This window comes from Erpetoichthys calabaricus, chromosome 4 (assembly GCF_900747795.2).
Source record: "Erpetoichthys calabaricus chromosome 4, fErpCal1.3, whole genome shotgun sequence".
In the NCBI taxonomy this organism is placed as follows: domain Eukaryota; kingdom Metazoa; phylum Chordata; class Cladistia; order Polypteriformes; family Polypteridae; genus Erpetoichthys; species Erpetoichthys calabaricus.
Window position 1 is genome coordinate 300,459,347 of NC_041397.2, and position 24,009 is coordinate 300,483,355.

At 42.1% G+C, this 24,009-nt stretch overlaps 1 protein-coding gene across 2 annotated transcripts in view; it reads right to left on the minus strand.

The window, feature by feature from the left end:
- LOC114641992 (chloride intracellular channel protein 4) overlaps positions 1-24,009 on the minus strand; it is a 66,729-nt gene that overhangs the window by 1,239 nt on the left and 41,481 nt on the right. For both annotated transcript variants that reach the window (XM_051927212.1, XM_028790997.2), the window contains exons 2-5: positions 19,697-19,806; positions 18,611-18,736; positions 11,122-11,228; positions 5,046-5,227 (exon numbers count right to left, since the gene is read on the minus strand). In XM_051927212.1, the coding sequence (XP_051783172.1) occupies positions 5,046-5,227; positions 11,122-11,228; positions 18,611-18,736; positions 19,697-19,806 (525 nt within the window). The remainder of the gene's footprint in view (positions 1-5,045; positions 5,228-11,121; positions 11,229-18,610; positions 18,737-19,696; positions 19,807-24,009) is intronic.

Sequence of the window (24,009 nt, forward strand, 5' to 3'; positions counted from 1 at the left end):
ATATATATATATATATATACATATATATACAGCTGTGGTGGGTTGGCACCCTGCCCGGGATTGGTTCCTGCCCTGTGTTGGCTGGGATTGGCTCCAGCAGACCCCCGTGACCTTGTGTTCGGATTCAGCGGGTTGGAAAATGGATGGATGGATATATATACAGTGAGGAACATAAGTATTTGAACACCCTGCGATTTTGCAAGTTCTCCCACTTAGAAATCATGGAGGGGTCTGAAATTCACATTGTAGGTGCATTCCCACTGTGAGAGACAGAATGTAAAAAAAAAAAATTCAGGAAATCCCATTGTATGATTTGTACAGAATTTATTTGTATTGCACTGCTGCACATAAGTATTTGAACACCTGGCAATCAGCAAGAATTCTGACTCTCAAAGACCTGTTACTCTGCCTTTAAGAAGTCCACCTCTACTCCACTTAGTAATCTTAATTAGTAGCACCTGTCTGAGCTCTTTAAAGACACCTGTCCACCCCACAGTCAGTCAGACTCCAACTACTACCATGGGCAAGACCACAGAGCTGTCAAAAGACACCAGAGACAAAATTGAGACCTCCACAAGGCTGGAAAGGGCTACGGGGCAATTGCCAAGCAGCTTTGTGAAAATAGATCAACTGTTGGAGCAATTGTCAGAAAATGGAAGAGGCTAAAGACGACTGTCTGTCTCCCTCGGACTGGGGCTCCATGTAAGATCTCACCTCGTGGGGTATCACAGATGATAAAAAAGGTGAGGAATCAGCCCAGAACTACACGGGAGGAGCTGGTCAATGACATGAAGAGAGCTGAGATCACAGTTTCAAAGGTCACTGTTGGTAGAACACTATGCCGTCATGGTTTCAAATCATGCATTGCACGGAAGGTTCCCCTTCTCAAGTCATCACATGTCCAGGCCCGTCTGAAGTTTGCCAATGACCATCTGGATGATCCAGAGGAGGCATGGGAGAAAGTCATGTGGTCAGATGACACCAAAATAGAACTTTTTGGTCTAAACTTCACTCGCCGTGTTAGGAGGAAAAAGAAGGGGGAGTTGCATTCCAAGAACACCATCCCTACTGTGAAGCATGGGAGTGGAAGCATCATGCTTTGGGGATGCTTTTCTGCAAAGGGGACGGGACGACTGCACTGTATTAAGGAGAGGATGAATGGGGCCATGTTTTGTGAGATTTTGAGGAACAACCTCCTTCCCTCAGTCAGAGCACTGAAGATGGGTTGTGGCTGGGTCTTCCAACATGACAATGACCTGAAGCACACAGCCAGGATAACCAAGGAGTGGCTCTGTAAGAAGCATATCAAGGTTCTGGAGTGGCCTAGCCAGTCTCCAGACCTAAATCCAATCGAAAATCTTTGGAGGGAGCTGAAACTCCGTGTTGCTCAGCGCCAGCCCCGGAACCTGACAGATCTAGAGGAGATCTGTGTGGAGGAGTGGGCCAAAATCCCTGTTGCAGTGTGTGCAAACCTGGTCAAGAACTACAGGAAATGTTTGACCTCTGTAATTGCACATAAAGGCTTTACCAAATATTAACACTGATTTTCTCAGGTGTTCAAATACTTATGTGCAGCAGTGCAATACAAATAAATTCTGTACAAATCATACAATGGGATTTCCTGAATTCCTTTTTTACATTCTGTCTCCCAAAGTGGGAATGCACCTACAATGGGAATTTCAGACCCCTCCACGATTTCTAAGTGGGAGAACTTGCAAAATCGCAGGGTGTTCAAATACTTATGTTCCTCACTGTATGTATATATATATATATATATATATATATATATATATATATATACACATACATACATTATATATATATCTATTGTCACAGACATGCGAGTAGGAGGCAGCTAAAGGTGTTGAATAACTGTAATGCTACATCAGACCAGGGGGTGGCGGTGTGTGCTGACTGTCTCTCTCATTCTCTTACAGACAATTCCTGGGAAACCCTGGCAAGTTCCGGCGCCTCTGATGATGTCACTTCCGGTTCTGGCATAGATGACATAATTTCCTTTCCTAGCCCTTAAAACCGCCATCTTACCTCCACTTAATCAGTTCTGTTGTGGACTCTGTACTATGCACATCATGCTACTAAAAAAATAAACTTTTGCAGCTGGTAAAACAATATAAAGGTGGCTGCCCCAGATCTTTATGATGTTTTGGTCTAATTTTTATTATACTATATATTTAAATATGGTCTGCTTCTTGCAACTGAGAGGACTTGGCGGATGTTTGCTGAATGGACAACCACTTGCCAGTGGTAGGTAACCTTTCAAATAATCAGATAGAAATTCAGACTTGTGAATATATATATATATATATATATATATATATATATATATATATATATATATATATATATATATATATATATATATATATATATATATATATATATATATATATATATATATATATATACTGTATATATATATATATGTATTGTGGCAGACAGCTGGGACCCTTGCTGGGATGCCTGGAGAGTGCAAGGACTGGGAGAGAGACAGTACCTCCACCGGGACATGAGAGGGCACCAGCTGGGGTTGGTGTTAGGGCCCTGGCAGCACAGCTTAGAAGCTCAACCCTGTGGGTCCCGTACCCACCGCCAGGGGGTGCCCGGACAATCCCAGAACCCTGGACTGCAGCACTTTTGCCACACCAGGAACTGCTGCAGGAAGATCATCAGGGAGCACCTGACACACATCTGGGTGCAACATAAAAGGGGCCGCCTCACTCCATTTGGGGAGCCAGAGTCGGGAGGTAGAAGACACAGCTTGCAAGTGGAGAAGTGGAGGCAGCAACAAAGAGGAGGAAAAGAAAGAAGAAAAGGACTGAGCTTAATTGCTATGGCTGATTTGTGTACTGTGTGCTGGAAAGGCAGCAAAGAAAATAAATGTGTGTGTTTTGGGACTTGTGTGTCTTGGCGTGTTTGTGGTCGGGCTGATCTTCACAATACTTATATATTTATATGTATATGTATATATCCATCCATTATCCAACCCACTATATCCTAACTACAGGGTCACGAGGGTCTGCTGGAGCCAATCCCGGCCAACACAGGGCGCAAGGCAGGAAACAAACCCCGGGCAGGGAGCCAGCCTACCGCAGGGTGCACACACACACACACCCACACACATACACCAAGCACACACACTTGGGCCAATTTAGAATCGCCAATGCACCTAACCTGCATGTCTTTGGACTGTGGGAGGAAACCCACGCAAACACGGGGAGAACATGCAAACTCCACACAGGGAGGACCCAGGAAGTGAACCCAGGTGTTCTTACTGCGAGGCAGCAGCGCTACCCACTCCGCCACCGTGCCACCCAATTATATACATATTGCGACACACCAACAGACATGATTTATCAAGAAAACACTCTATTCTTTACTCTTTCCTTAATACTGGCAGTGTTGTACATTCAAGTAATACTGTACGATCACCACAAATGGCAATATTCAACTTACGCATTTTCTTTAGTCCTGATACCAGGACTCAAACACCAGGCAGCATTGGTTAGTGGTGGGAGGCAAACTCAGACCCCACCCCCCCACCCTTTACAAAACACTCCCATTGCCAAAAGCTGTAAACCAACATTAAACACAACCGTTTGAAACCCAACATGAAAGATATCCTAATTAACAGGCTCATTGTAGGCGCAGCGCCGCAGAGCCTCCTGGGACGTCAGCGCCGTCTGTCACTACAATGTCTACAGAATCGTGTCAAAGTATTCAGTCCCCTTGAAGGTCATCCTAATTTTCTGCATTTTGTACACATATTTGTCCATTCAGTATTTTTAATGTGAACTCTTATGCTGTAACAATAGTTTTTCTTCTTTAGTTAAATATCTACAGAAAATGGTTTATTTTGAATTTGGATAAGTATTGTACAATATACATTGTCACTCACGCGTGACCAGGGGGTGGCAAAGTGCACTAATTCTCCCTCTCGATCTTTTACAGACCATTCTAGGGAAATCCCGCCCAGCTCAGGGGCAGCCAATGGCATCACTTCTGGTTCCGGTCCTGATGACATCACTTCCTCCACTGGCCTCTAAAGCCGCCATCTTGCTCCCAGTTAGGGAGTTCTGTTTTGGACTCTGTTGTATGAACATGTCTGTGCTTTGTCAACAATTTTGCAGCCGAGGAAAATTATACGGGTGGCTGCCCCAAACCTTCGCAATGTCTTATGGTCGTTCTTCTTACAACATATACAGTATGTATCTAATCTGTATCTTGTATTATCAGTAGTTTTGCCCAGTCTCTTGTCTGTTCTGAGTTTACATGTTTTGCATTGTTGTTATTTTCATCCCTCCTGGTTTATTGTTCACAGCCTTAGCCACTGGGCTCAGAAAACCCCCAACACTCACATAAGGAGAACACGCAGACTTCACAAGGACAGTGCAGGAGGTTAGAGGCTGAAGCCATGCAGGTCACTGGTGTCATGAGGCCATAGCTCTGAGCCACCATTAAATAATTTACACACAGAAATGGCCATGACGGCGCCAAATCAGCACCAGCCATGATGGAGGTTCAAGTATGGACTGCTTTAGAGAAAATGTCAGCTTTATGGAATTGGCCACCAGAACCTACCTATGAAAGGGGCTGTAATTTGCTGATTTTGCTTAATATAACTTATTATCATCAGCACGGACAATTTAGCAGCTCGGCCTTATACACTTCCTCAAGCAATCATTTAGTGCTTAGGGCACCTCCTGCTGGTCTGTTTGCAGCACCATAAGCCTATCCTGGCAGCACTGGACACAAACCCCGGGTGGGATGCCAGTCAAAATGCCCTGGCACACTTGACTAGAATAGCCCAGCTGGTAACGTGAGACCAGGTGGGTAAGCTGAAAATTGAACTGGAAACTTTAAAGGTTACAGCGTTATCTGCTAAGCCACCCTGTGCCACTGAAGCCCTTGTTACTTAATTAATTAATTATTATTAATAATAACTATAATATTTATGTATTTATTTATCTGCTGCAAAACTAAAACTTTTGGGAGTACCAGCATTGACAGTCCTTTCAAACAAGCACCTTGATGATGTGCAGTTTGGGGAGAAGGTTACAGTCAGCCAACGTCAGCTCGTCTCCGTCCAGGTACCTCCTCTTGGACACGGAAAGTTCCTCCATGTTGTCAGCGTCGATTTCTTCAGGTAGAGGGGTGACCAGGTAATCATCCAGCTTCCGTAGTGCCCTCAGTAGAGCCTTCTCCAGATCTGCAGATAGATGAAAATAATTAGTATTACTGAAAAAGAGTGGCATTTACAGGCCACGTCAAGTGACGGTGCCAGCGGGTAATGGCAACTCATCTCAGCTACATACCGGTCAGTTAAACAGGGGAAGCCAAGCCATTAACTTTCTGACTCCCCTGGTCTTCATTTAGAGTCGTGAAGGGGTTGGAGCGCACGCTGGCGGAACTGGGTGTAAGGCAGGAACCGGGTGGGATGCCAGTCCGCAGCAGGGCACCAAACACACAACACAAATACAGCATGTCCTGTTGCCTGAAGCCTTTTGATTTTTCAAAGCTCTTGTTTGCTATTTAAAGCACCTTGTCATGGTCTGCCAGGAAAGGCACTACGTGAATGAACATTGACTGATAAATGGAGTGTGCTTCGGAAAGCAAAAAGGAGGAGAGTTGAAGTATTTTACACAAACAGGAAGCCTCTCACATTCCACGCGGCAACTGTGACATCTAATTACTGGATTACCACCTACGTGTCTTCTTAACTTCTCTTCAGTTTGCTCTCCTTCACTTCCAAATTTCTATTCTCTAACAAGGTGATGGTGTGGGCTCACCTGATGCTTCATGACCCCCCCCACCGGTCCCATCTACCTCTCATTGCCTTTCTCAATGACCTCTCTTTTGCCAAACTGGTTTCACTGGTAGTGCATTTGGCACGCTTTATTTTCAGAGTTTTTCAGAATATGTTAGGGGCCTCCCGCTTCACTCGTATTCCCATCAGTTCCGTCTTTATCGGGATAATCTGTGCCAATTGTTGACTCTGGAGGTCATCTGCTTGATGCATGTCATTCTGCCATTAACACTTTACTACTCTGCAGTTGTCTTCACTACTGTTAACCCCTAGTAAGTAGTCAAGACCCTCTTGTCTGGCCTTGACCTTCCGTCTTTTTAAGTATGGAAGAACTTCGAGATTTTACTGCTATCTGCAGAGCTCGTGGGCTTTAGAGGCTGACAAGCCCTCCACCAGATCAAGGTGGGATATCAAGGAAGGGACCAGGCAATCAAACAGCGACAATAATAATAATAATAATAGTAATAATAACAATAGTAATAATAATAACAATAGTAATAACCATAATAATAACAATAATAATAATAATAGTAACAATAACAACTACTGCAACAATAATAATAATTATAGTAACAATAATAATTTTATTGTTACCAAGCTCTCCACCATGCTAAGGTAGCAATCAAGTGAAGGATCAAGCAATCAAACAATGATAATAATAATAATAGTAATAATAGTAATAACAACAACAATAATAATAATAATAGTAACCTTGGTAGTAATAATAATAATAATAATAATAATAATAATAGTAACAGTAGTAATAACAATAATGATAACAATAATAATAATAGTAATAATAGTAACAATAACAATAATAATATTTATCCATCCATCCATTTTCCATCCCGCTGAATCCGAACACAGGGTCACGGGGGTCTGCTGGAGCCAATCCCAGCCAACACAGGGCACAAGGCAGGAAACAATCCTGGGCAGGGTGCCAACCCACCGCAGAATAATATTTATAGTAATAATCATAATTTTATTGTTACCAAGCTCTCCACCATGCTATGGTAGAAATCAAGTGAATAATCAGGCAATCAAACAACATTAATAATAATAATAGCAATAATAATAATAATAATAATATAAATAATTTTATTGTTACCAAACTCTCCATCATCTCAAGCTGGCAATCAGGGGAGGGACCAGGCAATCAAACAGTGATAATAATAATAATAATAATAATAATAATAATAATAATAATAATAATTTTATTATTATCAAACTCTCCACTATGCCAAGGTAGGAATCAAGGGAAGAATCAGGCAATCAAAAAAAATGTAATCATTATTAATTCCATCCATCCATCCATCCATTTTCCAACCCGCTGAATCCTAACTACAGGGTCACGGGGGTCTGCTGGAGCCAATCCCAGCCAACACAGGGCATAAGGCAGGAACCAATCCCGGGCAGGGTGCCAACCCACCGCAGCATTATTAATTCCTGAGGGGAAATTGTCCATTCACATGACCTTTGGGGGTCTGAGCAGAGGGTCAGCCATTGTACAGCACCCCCGGAGCAATTTCCAGGTTAAGCACTTTACTCAAGAGCCCAACAGAACAGGATCCCTTCTGGCAGTAACGTGATTTGAACCTTCCCGATACCAGCGCAGATCCATTTTGATTTTATCAAGACATTAACCATTTCAAGATAAGAATCAAGAGAGGGACTAGATGATCACACAGCAATAATAATAATCATTATCATCATCATCATCATCATCACAGACTTGCTGAATCCAATTGAAAAGCACAACTTTGGAGATGGAGACAGGAAAGTGTCCTAGACACTGAATATCCAGTTAAATCAGACATTAAGAAATAGAAAGGATGTGGCAGATACATTAGCGCAGGCCATCCACAAAAACTGAGTGATCATGTATGAAGAAGACAACTAGTGATGGCGACCATCAATAGACATATGACAACCATTACGACAACTGTTGCTTCACCAGTGGTAGCTTTAAGGGAGAGTGGCATAAACACGCAGGACATCCCAGCAGAAGGTATATGGGAGACTCCAAGGTTAGCTAGAAGAGGGTTCTTCAGTCTGATAAGGCCAAAGTTGAGCGTTTTGGCCATCAGACTAAACACCATGTTTGAAGAGTGAACACCATCAGAAAGACGTCATTCTCACCAGCTTCAGCAGATTGTGGGGATGCTTCTCTTCTGCAGGCAATGGAACGCTTGTGAGGGTAAAATAAACAGAGAGAAATCCTGGAGAAAAACCTGATGGGGTCTGTAAGAAACAAATTCCTGTTATGATTTGGGTTCATTTTAGTTCAGAACAATGAGAAAAAAAAATTCAAGAGTTTTCATTTCTCATTGTATATTTGGATGTTTGTGTTGTTGTTCCATTTTGAAGTTGTTTTAATACAATTACAAAGTATTCATGTCCTTCATGATGACACTGTGTTTTTCCATATTATGGATTCTTTGTCTACTTGTGTTAAAATGGTTTCCACTGCTGGATGACTGAACATCATTGGGTCAACTGGACAAAAGTCGGTGCCACACATTCTATTGCAGATTCCACATTTCCAATTTAGTTGATTCTGCTTTTGTTTTCAATACTACTTTTTGGACTTTGCGTTTTATGTTTTTTACTTTCTCGTATACAAAGTATAGGGAAAGTATTGTAATCATCCAAAAAGTCGACCTTAAGATTTTGATGAATCTCGATGTTTTAGACCTCCCTGAGTCCAATTTACTTTCTCGTAGGGAAAGTATTTTAATCGTCCAAAAATTTGACCTCAAGATTTTGATGAATCCCGATGTTTTACACCTCTCTAAGTCCGATTTACTTTCTTGTACTGAAAGTATTGGAATCACCCAAAAATTCGATGTTGAGATTTTGATGAATCTCGACATTTTAGACCTCCCTGACTTTCTCATATACAAAGTATAGGGAAAGTATTAGAATCCTCCAAAAATTCCATTTTCGAACTTTTGATGAATCTAGATGTTTTAGACCTCCCTGTATCCGAAAATACCATTTTTGGAATTATGTCTGTGTGTCTGTCTGTGTGTGTGTGTGTGTGTGTGTGTGTGTGTGTGTGTGTGTGTGTGTGTGTGTGTGTGTGTGTGTGTACGTGTGTGTGTGTGTGTGTGAGTCTGTGTATGTAAACTCGATAACTTGAGCACACTTTCACTTAGGTCAACCAAATTTCTATTTGTCTTCCTAGATTTCTATTGACTTTTGGGCTATTTCTGCTAACCGGAAGTGGTATTTTACCTGAAACATTTCCCCAAAAATATTCAAAATTTGTTAATTTCACATCATATTATGGTAAAACACCACATTCTAAGCATTTTTGGTCGCTTTAAATTTTTTCGAGATAATCGCAATTTTCCGTTTGACGTTCAAATGGTAATACATACACATTTGAGAAAGTTTTTTGCTTTACATAAATGAAATTTTGTGGTCAAGTATTACATTATTTCTTCTTCATCTTTTGGCTGCTCCCGTTAGGGGATCATCTTCTTCCATATTTTTCTGTCCTCGTCATCTTGCTCTGTTATACCCATCACCTGCATGTCCTCTCACCACATCCATAAACCTACTCTTTGGCCTTCCTCTTTTCCTCTTCCCTGGCAGCTCAATCTCTTCTACAATCCCCATTACTCTGTACTGTTGATCCCAAGTATTTAAACTCATCCACCTTCGCCAACTCTACTCCCTACATCCTCACCATTCCACTGACCTCCCTCTTGTTCACACACATGTATTCTGTCTTGTTCCTACTGACCTTCATTCCTCTCCTCTCTAAAGCATACATCCACCTCTCCAGGGTCTCCTCAACCTGCTCCCTACTCTTGCTACAGATCACGGTGTCATCAGCAAACATCATAGTCCATGGGGACTCCTGTCTAATCTCATCTATGTACCTGATCCCTGATGTAATCCCACCTCCACCTTGAATGCATCCATCACTCCTACCGCAGTCCTCACCACAGTCACACTTCCCTCGTACATATCCTGTACAACTCTTACGTACTTCTCTGCCACTCCCGACTTCCTCCTACAATACCACAACTCCTCTCGAGACACCCACATTTGCTTTCTCCAGGTTTATTACATTACACACATTACTAAAGTCTGTTGCAACTTTTGCCCCACTTCTGCTTACTGAAAGTGGTAATTTACTAGAATTGCTCATCAAAATAAAATTATCAAAGCAAATTTTTTATCATGCAGCTGCACAGTCCGATTTATTCAATTTCACTTTTATAATAATTGTTCAATATATTATTAATTTGATTTGATTTGTCGTTGATGGTTCTTTAATGTACATAACATAAAAATACAATCATTGTCTTGTGGTTTACTCCTCGAATATCCATCCCGTTATCTGAGTACATGAGAGAGTTGAGGGGAGACCACTCCCGATGTTTTTTTTGGATTAAAGGAATATTCCAGCCAAAAAAACAATTTTTGAGAAAAATGAAATAAATGTTTAATGTTGTGTTTTTACAGAGAACAGAGTTGACAAAGATCCTAATCACAACAGGCTTCTAGGGAGAACCAGCACTGAAGACAATCATGGACGCCAGGAGGAGAACACGGTCTCCTTAAATACCACCTGAATGTGACATCACAACACTCAGCTGCCTGCCATCATGTGATGGCAATGGGGATGTATTGCTATCCACAAAACAGCTGGCAAGTCTATGAACCATCTACAAGAGGGCAGTGGCCACAGTAAAAAAAAAAAGAAATGACTAGAAATCCCACGGACCTCCAGTTTCTCCAAGATCATTCCCAGTTGTTCACAAGTACGTGATTGGCTCACGAAATTTGCTTCATGTTTAACAGGTGTCTCCTCAGTTCTTCTATTTCTGCCACGTCAGTTGATCGTGAAAAAGACGCAAATCCAGATAACACTGCACTAGCAGTTCATGAATAATAATATGACAGACAGACACAACCCTTACCAGTTTGTATACATAGATAATAAAATGACACGATGATAGAAAGCGGTGACGTGTTACATGTTGATTAGCAAATGAAAGTAAGAGTTTCATTCCCCCCTCCACATGTGACAATAACAACCTCGTAGACCTGTAATGAGAAAATAATAATAGTTCCCATGCCTGCAAAATAAAGGAATGAAAGAAAAAAAAAATCACAGCAGAAACACACTTAGCTGCCCCAATATGGCGTAGTTGGCAGGATACACATCAGAACTGCACTTCAAACCAGTTCATTTAATTATTGTGCCAAGCTAAGCTCACGTGTTGCCATATTGATTAAAAAAATGAATAAAAAGAGTAGAGAGTGGGGGCGACACTTACTCTCATGGACATCCTTTCGGGTATTTTTGACATACGCAGAGAATTTTGCAAAAACATCATTTCCAGCTGAATTGGACTCAGGATGGGTCGCTGTTAGTTTAGGATATCTATAATAAAATAAGATAAAAACTAGAAGTTACTTAAAGATGGCAAAACAGATTAGCAGATATTTTTGTGAAGAGTCGATCGGGAGATGGGATGTGAGCCGTAAAAGGAGTCAATACTGGGAGATCAGAAACTTACAAGTCCAAACAGTAACCGGTAATACAGAAACTCATCAGGTGACGTCTTTGCCATAATGATAAAAATAAACAAAAATGTAAAGGACAAACATAGTAACATAGTATCATTTAAAAATAACAACAAAAAAGGCCCAAACCCTAGATTATGGCATCTGTGGTTCTGCTGATCGATATTGTACCAAGAGATGGATCTGTGGCAGGCCAGAGAATGAAGGACCCGTAAATGAATGCATTATTTGTACTGACATGTAAGGGATCAATCAGTAAATGGGTAGAAATTCTTTTTTTTTGGATTTTATTAAAATCAAATAACATTCCACACAAATAAGTTTTACAAAAATAGGTCCAAAACAAATCAACTCCCAAATGGGTAGAAATTCATCTTGACCAAGCATCGAAACCAAAATGAGGACCAAAAATTTGATTCAAAAAGCAAGAGCAGAGATTCAGTAACTGAGAAGAACAAAAAACTTAATATTTCTTCCACAGTTAAACTCGGATATCCCAGCCCTGCTGAGGAACACCTTTACAGTCCTTCTGGTGACGTCCTTCTGCAATGTATTCTGGGAAATGGTAGATACAAATAGCTCTAAAATAGCAGCCGCCAATCGGGGCAGCAAAATGGGCGTCTCAGCATGATATACGAGGTGAGACACAAAAAAATATATATTTATTGATGGATTGCAGCATTCTAAACATTGTCACCTTCTCTATACTCCTCTCTCCCGATCTCTGCACCACTCCATACATATCTTCCATTGATTGAGACAGTACTGTAAGTATTTTTGCTTGAGGCTCTTCAACAGGCTTGCTGTTTCTGTCATGAATTCATCCATTGAAGAAAAATGTGTTCCCTTCAGGTCCCTTTTGATTTTCAGGAACAAGTAAAAATCACAGGGACCTAAATCGGGCAAATAGGGAGGATGATCGAGAACAGGAATGTTTTTGTCGGTCAAAAGCTGCTTTACGGAAAAAGCACTGGTGAAGCACCCACCCCCCTCTTGACCTGGGTGTTGAACATCGTCCACATTTTCTTGACCTTCCTTGAAACGTTTGTGCCACTCAAAAACTTGTGTGTGAGACAAACTGTTATCACCGTACACGGTTTTTATCATTTCATAAGTTTCTGTGGCCGTTTTGTTCAATTTTGTGAGAAATTTGATGTTGATTCGCTGTTAGATTTTTTTCACCCTACTTTATAGCAGCAACTCGTGTAGCGATTGTTGTGCAAATACTGACTGGGCTATTCACAGGATATAACTAGCCGGTTGGCGGTTTGAGAGGACTTGTAGGAGAGTCTTTAGTTCTATGATTCACATTCGGCCGACCTCCAGACGGTTTACCAGAAAAGCCCCAAGCCCAGCCCGGTTATTTTTGTGTCCCACCTCATATGCTTCTAAAACAAGCCAGATACGTTGTTTCTGACCAATATTGAAAACCCTTGCATAATTATAATGGTAGGAATAACATTTCAAAAAATTAATAAATCACATCATTATCGAGAAATAGGCCAGAGATCTAAATTAGAAGAAATGTAAATCAATGTTAAGGATAATAAAAATGGTGTGCCGTTATTACCATATTGTGATGCAGGACAAAGTGGCCATTGTCCAATTTGCCAGGCTTCTTAGTGACAGACAGCAGTTTTAACTGGGCTGCAGATCCCCAACTATACCAAAAAACCTTCTATACATTTCAAACTAAATTGCTGAACACACACCAGGACCAAGCCATACATCCTCTGAGGTGTAAATCAGAGTTGATCTGAAATCTTTGCAGGGGCATCTTTGAGTCCAGAAGGCAGCATGTAAGGATGCTATTCATCAATTTTAGTTCAGCGTTTAACACCGTAATCCCGGACAAGCTGGTACAAAAGCTTCATAATCTAGGTCTGTCCATATTGTTGTGTCTCTGGATCAGGGACTTTCTCACCAACAGGCCTCAGGTGGTTAGAACTGGAGATCGTACATCAGCCACACTGGTTTTGAACACAGGCACAGCCACAGGGTTGTGTGCTCAGCCCAGTACTCTTGATGTTATTTACGCACAATTCCTCTGCCATCCATGCCACAAATATGGTTGTGAAGTCTGCGGATGATACCACCATGGTGGGTCTCATATCAGACAATGATGAGACTCACTACAGAAAGGAGATACAGCACCTAGCACTATTTTTTTTTTGTTCTTTATTTTGCCTTATACAATTTCTTGTATTAGGAATTTGTTAGGGGCGGCACGGTGGCACAGTGGTAGCGCTGCTGCTTCGCAGTTAGGAGACCTGGGTTCGCTTCCCGGGTCCTCCCTGCGTGAAGTTTGCATGTTCTCCACGTGTCTGCGTGGGTTTCCTTCGGGCACTCCGGTTTCCTCCCACAATCCAAAAACATGCAGGTTAGGTGGATTGGCGATTCTAAATTGGCCCTAGTGTGTGTGGGTGTGTCTGTGTGTGTCCTGCGGTGGGTTGGCATCCTGCCCGGGATTGGTTCTTGCCTTGTGCCCTGTGTTGGCTGGGATTCGCTCCAGCAGACCCCCATGACCCTGTGTTCAGATTCAGCGGGTTGGAAAATGGATGGATGGAATTTGTTAGTTTTCACATACCCCTTGGGGTCAGAGCGCAGGGTCAGCCATTGTACAGTGCCCCTGGAGCAATTTCAGGTTAAGGGTATTGCTCAAGTGCCCAGCAGAGTAGGATCTCTTTTGGCAGTGACGGGGATTCGAACCGGCAACCTTCTGGATACTAGCGCAGATCTGTAGCCTCAGAGCCACCACTCCGCCTAATGGTGCTTAGTCAACAACCTCATCTTGAACACCAGCAAGACCAACGAGGTCATTGTGGACTATAGGAGGTCCAGAAGAACAGAACATGCTCCTATATTCATACATGAGGAGGCTGTAACATGTGTGGACAATATCAAGTTCTTGGGTATCCACATCACATCGGATGTGACCTTGTCTTTGAACACATGTCACCTGGTAAAGAAGCCCCAACAAAGACTCTTCTTCCTCAGGAAAATGAGACGTGCTTGATTCTCCTCTCAGCTGCTCACAAACTTCTATAGATCCGCTATATAAAGCATTCTCTGTCACAGTATGACAGTGTGGTACGGCAGCTGCACAGCACAGGACAGGATGGACTTGGCACGGGTGGTGAGAACAGCACAGGGGATCGTGGGAAGTCCTCTCCTAAACCTGGACTCTGCATATGCTTGAAGGGTGCAGAAGTGGGCCAAAGGTATAGCTGTGGATCTCACCCATTAGGGAAATAGACTGTTTGTACCACTGCCTTCGGGAAAGCGGTACAGAAACATAAAAACACGTACCAGCAGACTGAAAGACAGCTTGATCCCCAGTGTTATGAAGTCCATCTGCCCCTGCTGATACACACACATATATCTACATCTACCCCTAACCTGCCCCCCTGTAGACATGCACACGCACTTTACCTCGTAATCAAACATACACACTCATATTCCTCCCCTGCAGACCCACGCGCACAGACCACTGGTCTCTGCAGGCGTACTACCTCAAGAAAAGTCTGGACTTGATGATGTTTTATTGCTGCTGTCTTTTATACTTATTATGTTTATTTTATTATTTATAGTGTATTGTGTATTTTAAGTATTCTGCCTTGAAGCCAAGTCCTACCAACAAAAAAATTTGGTTATGTGTATGCATAATGACAATAAAGAAATCTATCTATCTATCTATCTATCTATCTATCTATCTATCTATCTATCTATCTATCTATCTATCTATCTATCTATCTATCTATCTATCTATCTATCTATCTATCTATCTATACTAATAAAAGGCAAAGCCCTCACTGACTGACTCATCACTAATTCTCCAACTTCCCGTGTAGGTAGAAGGCTGAAATTTGGCAGGCTCATTCCTTACAGCTTACTTACAAAAGTTAGGCAGGTTTCATTTCGAAATTCAACGCGTAATGGTCATAACTGGAACCTGTTTTTGGACAATATACTGTAATGGACGGCAGCTCGATGGTAATCACGTGAAAAGACTGTGAATGCAGTAGGGAGAAATGAAGGAAGAGCCGCAAACAGCGAAGAACAAAAAATTCATTAAACAATTGAGAAGGGAGCAAAACAATAAGAAGCGAGCGAGTGAAGCATACAAGCATCTTCATAAGGGAAACAAAGCACGGTGTAAAACGTAAGTTTAAATTAAGTTTATAGAAACGCTCCAGCTGCGGATTGCAATAACATATTCGCGAGATAAAAGTTTAATGAGACGACACGAGGTATAAACAAACCACACGCCGTAGCGCAACGTTAGGGGCTTCACCTCTGGCGCTGACGTTCGAGATTCGATTCCTGAGAGGGGATGCAATGAGTGTGTACGCATGACGAGCACAGAATTAGGGCGAAACACATGTCGCGTACTCTTTTCATAATTTGAAAGTAAACAATTTCAACCATTCTATGATCTGCTTCTCGCAACTGAAAGACGGCACATGGCGGATGTTAGCCAACTTGCTGACCGCAACGTTAGGAGCTTCAACTCTGGCGCTGACGATAGAGATTCGATTCCCGAGAGGGGATGCAGTGAGTGTGTATGCCTGATGAGCCCAGAATTAGAGAGAAACACGTGTCGCATACTCTTTGCATTATTTGAAAGTAAACTATTAAAACCATTCTATGATCTGATTCTGGGAACAGAAAGAGGGCACGTGGCGGACGTAAGGCGACTTCCTGACCAACCACAAGCGTAACCTGGCAGGTAACCACCCATACAATCAGATTGTGATTCAGAAAACGAATGCCATGAATGTAATTATCACCATCTACATACTGTCAAATAAACGAAACACACGCCGTAGCGCGACAGCTGTGAAAAGGGAGGTTCGCAAAAAAACAAATCCTTAACAAATTGTTATTGGTATATTTTCGATCCGTTTAAAAAGGTTTTCTTTTCTTCTTAATAAAAAATTAAAAGCAGTACTTCGCCGCAACAAAGTGCGAGAATTTGGCTATATATATCTGCTTCTCGCAATTAAAAGAGGGCACGTGGTGGATGTTAGACGACTTGATGACCAAGCATAAGCATTACCTGCCAGGTAACCACCCATACAATCAGATTGTGATTCAGACTAGGAATGAAATGAATGTAATTACCCGGATCTACATACAAGGCTGCCCAGGATTGGTTCCCTGCCTTGTGCCCTGTGTTGGCTGGGATTGGCTCCAGCAGACCCCCGTGACCCTGTGTTCGGATTCAACGGGTTGGAAAATGGATGGATGGATGGATGGATACATACAAGGCGAAAGTCTTGCAACATTCAAAGATGATGGTTTGGGATAAGTACACCATGGAACATAAAAGAGCTTATGAAGCCTTGAACCGAAAAAAGCAAGATCTCAGAGATCATAAAAAAAAAAAAAATAGGAGGTAATGTCGTTTTACTCGCTGTAGATTTTAGTCAAACATTACCAGTTATTCCACGAGGGAGACCAGCAGATGAACTCAACGCGTGTTTAAAATCCATGCTTCTCCCACGCTCGGTTATATGTCGCGTGTTCTTGAGTAGGTACACCAAAAAATGTATACATTTAAGCATGTAATGGGCAAACAAAAAATGAGGTATACCCGAAGGCACTGCAGTAGTACTTAATGTAACTTTACTTCTTAAATGTTAATGTTTTACTGTTTAATAATTTATACGCTTCTTATATGTTGTTCAAATTCTTTTATTAAAATACCAGTGACAGCACAATGCACGATAACATGGAGTGAATACACCATACGCATCTGCCCACGGCCGCCCTGGTGTGCGCAGATAGGAGTTGATTCTACAATAAAATAAAATAAAGATAAAAAGAGTAATACAATCATCACCCATAAAGCGGATAGCAGACGTGACGTACTATATGTGTACCAGATTTCAAGTCAATAGGTGAAAAGGTTTGCGAGCTACAGGTGATTTAAAATCCTGGACAGACCAACGAAAAGCCACGGTAGCAAATTATAGAAGAACATTTTACTGTTTAATAATTTATATTTATATGAAATGTGCTTCTTATATATTACTTCATATTCTCATATGATAATGATGTTAATGTTGTTTATATTGATTTCTATAGGGCGGAGTGGTGGCTCTGAGGCTAGAGATCTGCACTGGCAATCGGAAGGTTGCCGGTTCGAATCCCGTCAATGCCATTAGGGACTCTGCTCTGTTGGGCCCTTAAGCAAGGCCCTTAACCTGCAATTGCTGAGCGCTTTGAGTAGTGAGAAAAGCGCTATATAAATGCAAAAAAATTAAAAAAAATTAATTAAATTATTATGTTATTGTAAGTGCATGTATGTGTGTATATCTTTGTATATATATATATATATATATATATATTTATATATATATATATATATATATATATATATGTGTACACCCACTCCACACCCAACCTACCTAGAAAGGGGTCTCTCTTTGAACTGCCTTTCCCAAGGTTTCTTGCATTTTTTCCCTACAGGGGTTTTTCTTGGGGGGGAGTTTTTCCTTATCTTCTTAGAGGGTCAAGGATGGGGGGCTGTCAAGAGGCAGGGCCTGTTAAAGCCTGTTGTGGCACTCCTTGTGTGACTTTGGGCTATACAAAAATAAATTGTATTGTATTGTATTGTATTGTATTTCGCAAATTCATGTGACCCTCATCATTAATGGCGACAGTTGTCCATAAAGTCTTCCTTAACATTCTTAAACACACTGAACTTAGTTCAGGGTCAACGGGGACTGGCGGTCACGGCCTACCCTGAACATCCTAGTTTTGAAACCATCTACCAATTAATTCACTATTCATTATTGACATTTCCACTTTTGAGTTATTGAATTCTACAATTTGCATGTTCTCCCCGTGTCTGCGTGGGTTTCCTCCGGGTACTCTGGTTTCCTCCCACAGTCCAAAGACATGCAGGTTAGGTGCATTGGCGATTCTGAATTGTCCCTAGTGGATGTGTGTGTGTGTGTATGTGTGTACGTGTCCTGCGGTGGGCTGGCGCCCTGCCAGGGGTTTGTTTCCTGCCTTGCGCCCTGTGTTGGCTGGGATTGGCCACAGCAGACCCCGTGACCCTGTAGTTAGAATAAAGTGGGTTAGATAACTACTTCCGAATTTGGACTTTTTGATAATGCAATTTTAATTTACTGAAAAGAACTTCTGGCTTCTTCCAATTAAATTACTCCAAAAATATGTTTTTTTAAAGTGTTGTAAAATAAATAGAGGTTCTCCAAAACAGGAACTTACTTGGGTGGTGCCAGCTTCTCCTCTAGGAATTCCTCGATCTTGTTAACATCCGTTTTCACTTCCCCATTAAATGTCATGAATGGAGGGTTTGTTCCTGGGGCCAAGTCTTGCAGGTCGGCTGGTTTCCTATTTGACAATAAAAGATTAGAAAAGGGTGACGCAGTGTTTCATTGTGTAAGTGTCCATGAAAGTCACTGTAGCCTCCATTAAATTTATGTTTTATTGCATGCATTTTTCTCTCATTAAGTTTCTAGTGTTTGATATTCTTGGTTTCTGAGCAAATAAGCCTAAGTGATGAATCGTATATAGTTTTGGCATTACCTCACTAAAATGGCCTCTTTTACTAAAATTAGCAATTCTACCCCAGATGTCAAGTGTAAATATGGAGAGCTGTGCTTGTTTCGGTTAAACCCGTTCAGAGGTAGCAATCTGGGCCACACTGAAGACTTATGTGACCCTCATCACTAATGGTGACAGCTCTCCATAAATAGTCTTAAACCCACTTGAACCCAAATCAATAAGCCCGTTTGGAGTGGACTCTCCTGCCCTCTGTTCAAGCCTTTCGAGGGTAATGACTCCCTGATTGTGATGCTCCATGCCCCTGGACCCCGTGCCGTGGCTTGTGATTTGCATCTCGCGCGGCTCTTCGGACATTTAAAAGTCTGTACAGCAACTGTTCTACTCTTTGTCTTTTATTTCCAGCCCCCGGGCCTGGTTGAATCGCTTGGCACAAAGTCTTGTCTCACAGGATGTGAGTTCTTGATATTTTTTAGTTTATAATTTAAAAATGGAATAAGAATCTGAAAATCTAACAAGATCACATTAAAGTTTGATAAATTCTGAAAAGAATAATACCAAACATATATCTGTAGGTTTTAATATAAGCGTGACATAAAAACGTCACATAAAATTGTTGCACTTTTAGCCTTAGGATTTTATATGTATAGAGTAGAATTTAAAGCGTTGCTTTAGTTCCATTTGGGTGTGCCAGACTCTTCCTATGAGCCCCAAATTTTCAGGAGTATGCTGCCAGAATTACTGCAGTGCTACGGGCAGAACACAAATATTGTTAAAGCAGCGTCTTACCGTTTCAGGTCGACGGTGGTGACGTTGAATATGACTCCTTTCAGCCACAGGATCATGAAAAGACGTTGGGAGAAGGGACAGTTTCCAATGCTCTCGCCATCACTCCCAGCCTGCAAAAACAAGACAGTGATATGAGAAATGAAGCCAAGAATGAAGTTGAAAGGACCCTGGCCACTGTGGACACCCCAGGAAGATGGACATTCTTCATAAAAACAAGCTGGTTTGTTGGTGTCAAACTCCATGGAATGGGACTGCCTGACATTGGCTTGAGATTTAGGATTAGGGTAAAGAAAACTGCTTTTGCTTTCTCAAAGTCCAGATAAATAATCTCATGCGCTCCACTTTGATCGTATCCTTTTGTTGCCTCCTCATAGAATTCCAGCATGTTAGTAAAACACGACCTCCCTCTTCTGAACCCATGCTGACTGTTCAGAATAACTCCTGTCCTTGCCAGGTGCTGCTCAGTCTTATCCTTAATAATTCCTTCCATTCATTTTCCTGTGATGCATGTTAAGCTTACTGGCCTATACTTGCTTGGATCTGCCCTGTCACCCTTTTTATATAATGGGATCATATTTGCCATTTTCCAGTCCTTCTGAATCTCCCCAGTGCACAGTGACTTCCTAAAAATATGTGTTAAGGGTTTATATCTGTACTCACTATCCTCCTTAGGAACTCAAGGGTAAATATTATCTGGTCTTAGTGTGTATATACAGGAGTAATTGTAGCTTTTAAAAGCAAGTTGAATTGCTCCTGTCTTTTGTACCACCGTTTTCTTGTCTTCATATCTCATTCATGTTTACTTCACTCAAGTTTGATAATGCTGAACAGACCTATGCACCACCCTGCTGGAAATAACAACACTCCATGATGTATGTGAACACGTCAAGTATCATGGGACAAAACCTCTCCTCAGGCTCTGCACTGAACGTATCGCCATGGTTCGCTCCTTCTCCTCCTGTGGTTTGTTAAACTTTATGAAATGTTGAAAAAATGTTGAGTTTTCTGCTCAGCCTTCTCCAAACATTTGTCAATGAATCTTGCGGAGTTATTATATGCTGTACATGTTAGGTTTTGTTTTGAAGAGTTTTCATTGCATTTAATGTTATGTTTTGTAAATTCCAAGACTACGTTGTGCTATTACTTGTGTTTGGCCTTTGCTGTGATGCGATGACCAGTTGCTAGGGGGTGTGGCCACAGACGCCACACACCATATAAAGGGCGGTGCTCTGGACAGCACTTTGGCCAAAGATTGTGCTGACAGAGTACAAGGCAGAGTTGCAGTTACCTGAGAGGACTTATAAAAGACTGCTGCAGCGGAAGTGATGAAGATATCTGCAAAGGTACTAATACTCATATTAGAGCATTAGAACGTTAGAACAATCAAGAGAACAGGCCATTCAGCCCAACAAAGCTCGCCAGTCCTGTCCACTTAATTCTTCTAAAATAACATCAAGTCCCTAAAGTCTTACTGTCTACCACACTACTTGGTCTCTTAGTGTCTTTGGTCTCCGTGTGTAAAGAAAAACTTCCTAATGTTTGTGTGAAATTTACCCTTCACAAGTTTCGAAACACTGTCCCCGTGTTCTTGATGAACTCATTTTAAAGTCACAGTCTCAATCCACTGGATTAATTCCCTTCATAATTTAAACACTTCAATCACTTCTCCTCTTAATCTCCTTTTATTTAAACTGTAAAGGCTCAGCTCTTTTAATCTTTCCTCATAACTCATCCCCTGTAGCCCCTCAATCAGCCTAGTCGTTCTTCTCTGGACCTTCTCTAGTGCTGCTATGTCCTTTTTGTAGACCCAAACTACACCCAGGACTCCAGATGAGGCCTCACCAGTGTCTTATAAAGCTTGAGCAGAACCTCCTGTGACTTGTACTCCACACATCAAGGCGCTATATTACCTGACATTCTGTTAGCCTTCTTCATGGCTTCTGAACACTGCCAGGAAGTTGAGAGAGCCAAGTCAACTATGACTCCTAAATCCTTCTCATAAGATGTACTCTCAATTTTCCGGCCACCCATTGTGTATTCAAACCTCACATTTTTACCTGCTATGTGTAATTCTTTACATTTACTGACATTAAATTTCATCTGCCACAAATCTGCCCAATGCCTGCATGCTGTTCAAGTCCTTCTGTGATGATATATACCTGAGGGCACATTAAGATCTCAAGATGCCGGTCTGCTTATGATTCCAAGGATTAATAAAATAACAGTGGGAGGTCGAGCTTTTAGTTACAGGGCCCCTAAACTGTGGAATGGTCTGCCTGCTACTATAAGAGATGCCCCTTCGGTCTCAGCTTTCAAATCCTGGCTGAAGACTCACTACTTCAGTTTAGCACACCCTGACTAGAGCTGCTGATTAACTGTACAGACTGCATCTCTGTTGTTAGTCATTAGCACTAAAACATAAGTAACATCCATCCATCCATCCATTTTCCAACCCGCTGAATCCGAACACAGGGTCACGGGGGTCTGCTGGAGCCAATCCCAGCCAACACAGGGCAGGAACCAATCCTGGGCAGGGTGCCAACCCACCACAGGATTCACACAAACACACCAAGCACACACTAGGGCCAATTTAGAATCGCCAATCCACCTAACCTGCATGTCTTTGGACTGTGGGAGGAAACCGGAGTGCCCGGAGGAAACCCACGCAGACACTGGGAGAACATGCAAACTCCACGCAGGGAGGACCCGGGAAGCGAACCCAGGTCCCCAGGTCTCCCAACTGCGAGGCAGCAGCGCTACCCACTGCGCCACCGTGCCGCCCCATAAGTAACATGACAGTTATAATTGTATACTAACCCTCACTTATTCTGTTTTTCTTCTTGGTACTCAAATGTGGCACTTGGTGCCACGGCCCACCTGCCAAGTTGTTTTGCCTGCCTAAGGAAAAGTCATCCCAGATGGAGGATCGCAGGAATCGTGGGAAAGAGGGGTCCTTTCATCGGATTGGCTGGCCCAGCACTGTTTCAGCTGTGGAATGGCCAAATGGGGGAGGCAGCATGAAGGATGAGGTCTCCAGGACTCTAAACAAATCCAAATCTTATTATGGGATATATCATCTACTGTTAAATTCTGCTATGTAATTCTAAAATTTATATTTTTTATTTCTTACTATATTGAGAAATTGTTCTGTTCTGCGTACTGCATTGTATTGTATTGACCCCCTTCTTTTGACACCCACTGCACGCCCAACCTACCTGGAAAGGGGTCTCTCTTTGAACTGCCTTTCCCAAGGTTTCTTCCATTTTTCCCTACAAGGTTTTTTTGGGAGTTTTTCTTTGTCTTCTTAGAGAGTCAAGGCTGGTGGGCTGTCAAGAGGCAGGGCCTGTTAAAGCCCATTGCGGCACTTCCTGTGTGATTTTGGGCTATACAACAATAAACTGTATTGTATTGTATTGTATATAATGGATTCCAAATTATCTGCTAATCCACCTCTCTTGGTATCATCAGCAAACTTAACCAGCTTGTTATTTGTATTCCTATCTAAATTATTTATAGATATTAAAAATAGCAGCAGACCTGGCATTGACCCCTGTGGAACACCAGTCAGACCAATGATTGGAAGGGGTCTTTTGTGGAAAAGTGGAGTGTCAGTGTGCCAGTTCTGATCACAACTGAGGTCTCTTTCAACCTCTTCTCAACCCTTCAAGGGACTGATCAAGGGTCTCTCTGATGGTGTGGGTTGGCTCCTTGCTCTCACTTATCGGCTTTAGGAGCTTCTTGAACACGACACTGTAAATAGTCATGACCGGGATGTGCCACACAGAAAACAAGGGGATGGTGAAAAAGGGCTTTTATTAAAAACAGTTAAACGGCATCCCCAAGAAGTGCAATGCAAAATTCATAAATAATCCAATTAAAAGAAGGTGTCTATGTGGAGGTTAAAATGATCAAATAAATAATCCATTAAAACGAGGTTAAAACACAGCAGGAAACTGTCCCTAAAAAATGTCGTCTCCTTGACTTGACTCTGGCAGCCAAGGAGATGCCTATCGAGCAGTTTAGCAGCCCACCTTCAGTGCTGCTCCTTGGACTTGGACCCCTGCTGCCATCTGTGGCCCCAGCAGGACACTACTGCCAAAGCCCCTGACTCCCGCTGCCAGGCTCGTTCCCCTGTGGTCCATGTCCTCTCTCTCTGCCTCTCACTCCCCTACAGCCACACTGCCTCTCTCCGGTGGTCTCTTCAGCCACCCCAGCTCCCAGGAGTCCAACTGGTCTGGTTGTCTGCCTTCTCTCCCACTCGCACTTGCTCTCTGTTGCTCCTGCCTTCTTTCTTTCTTTCCATCTTTTAACCT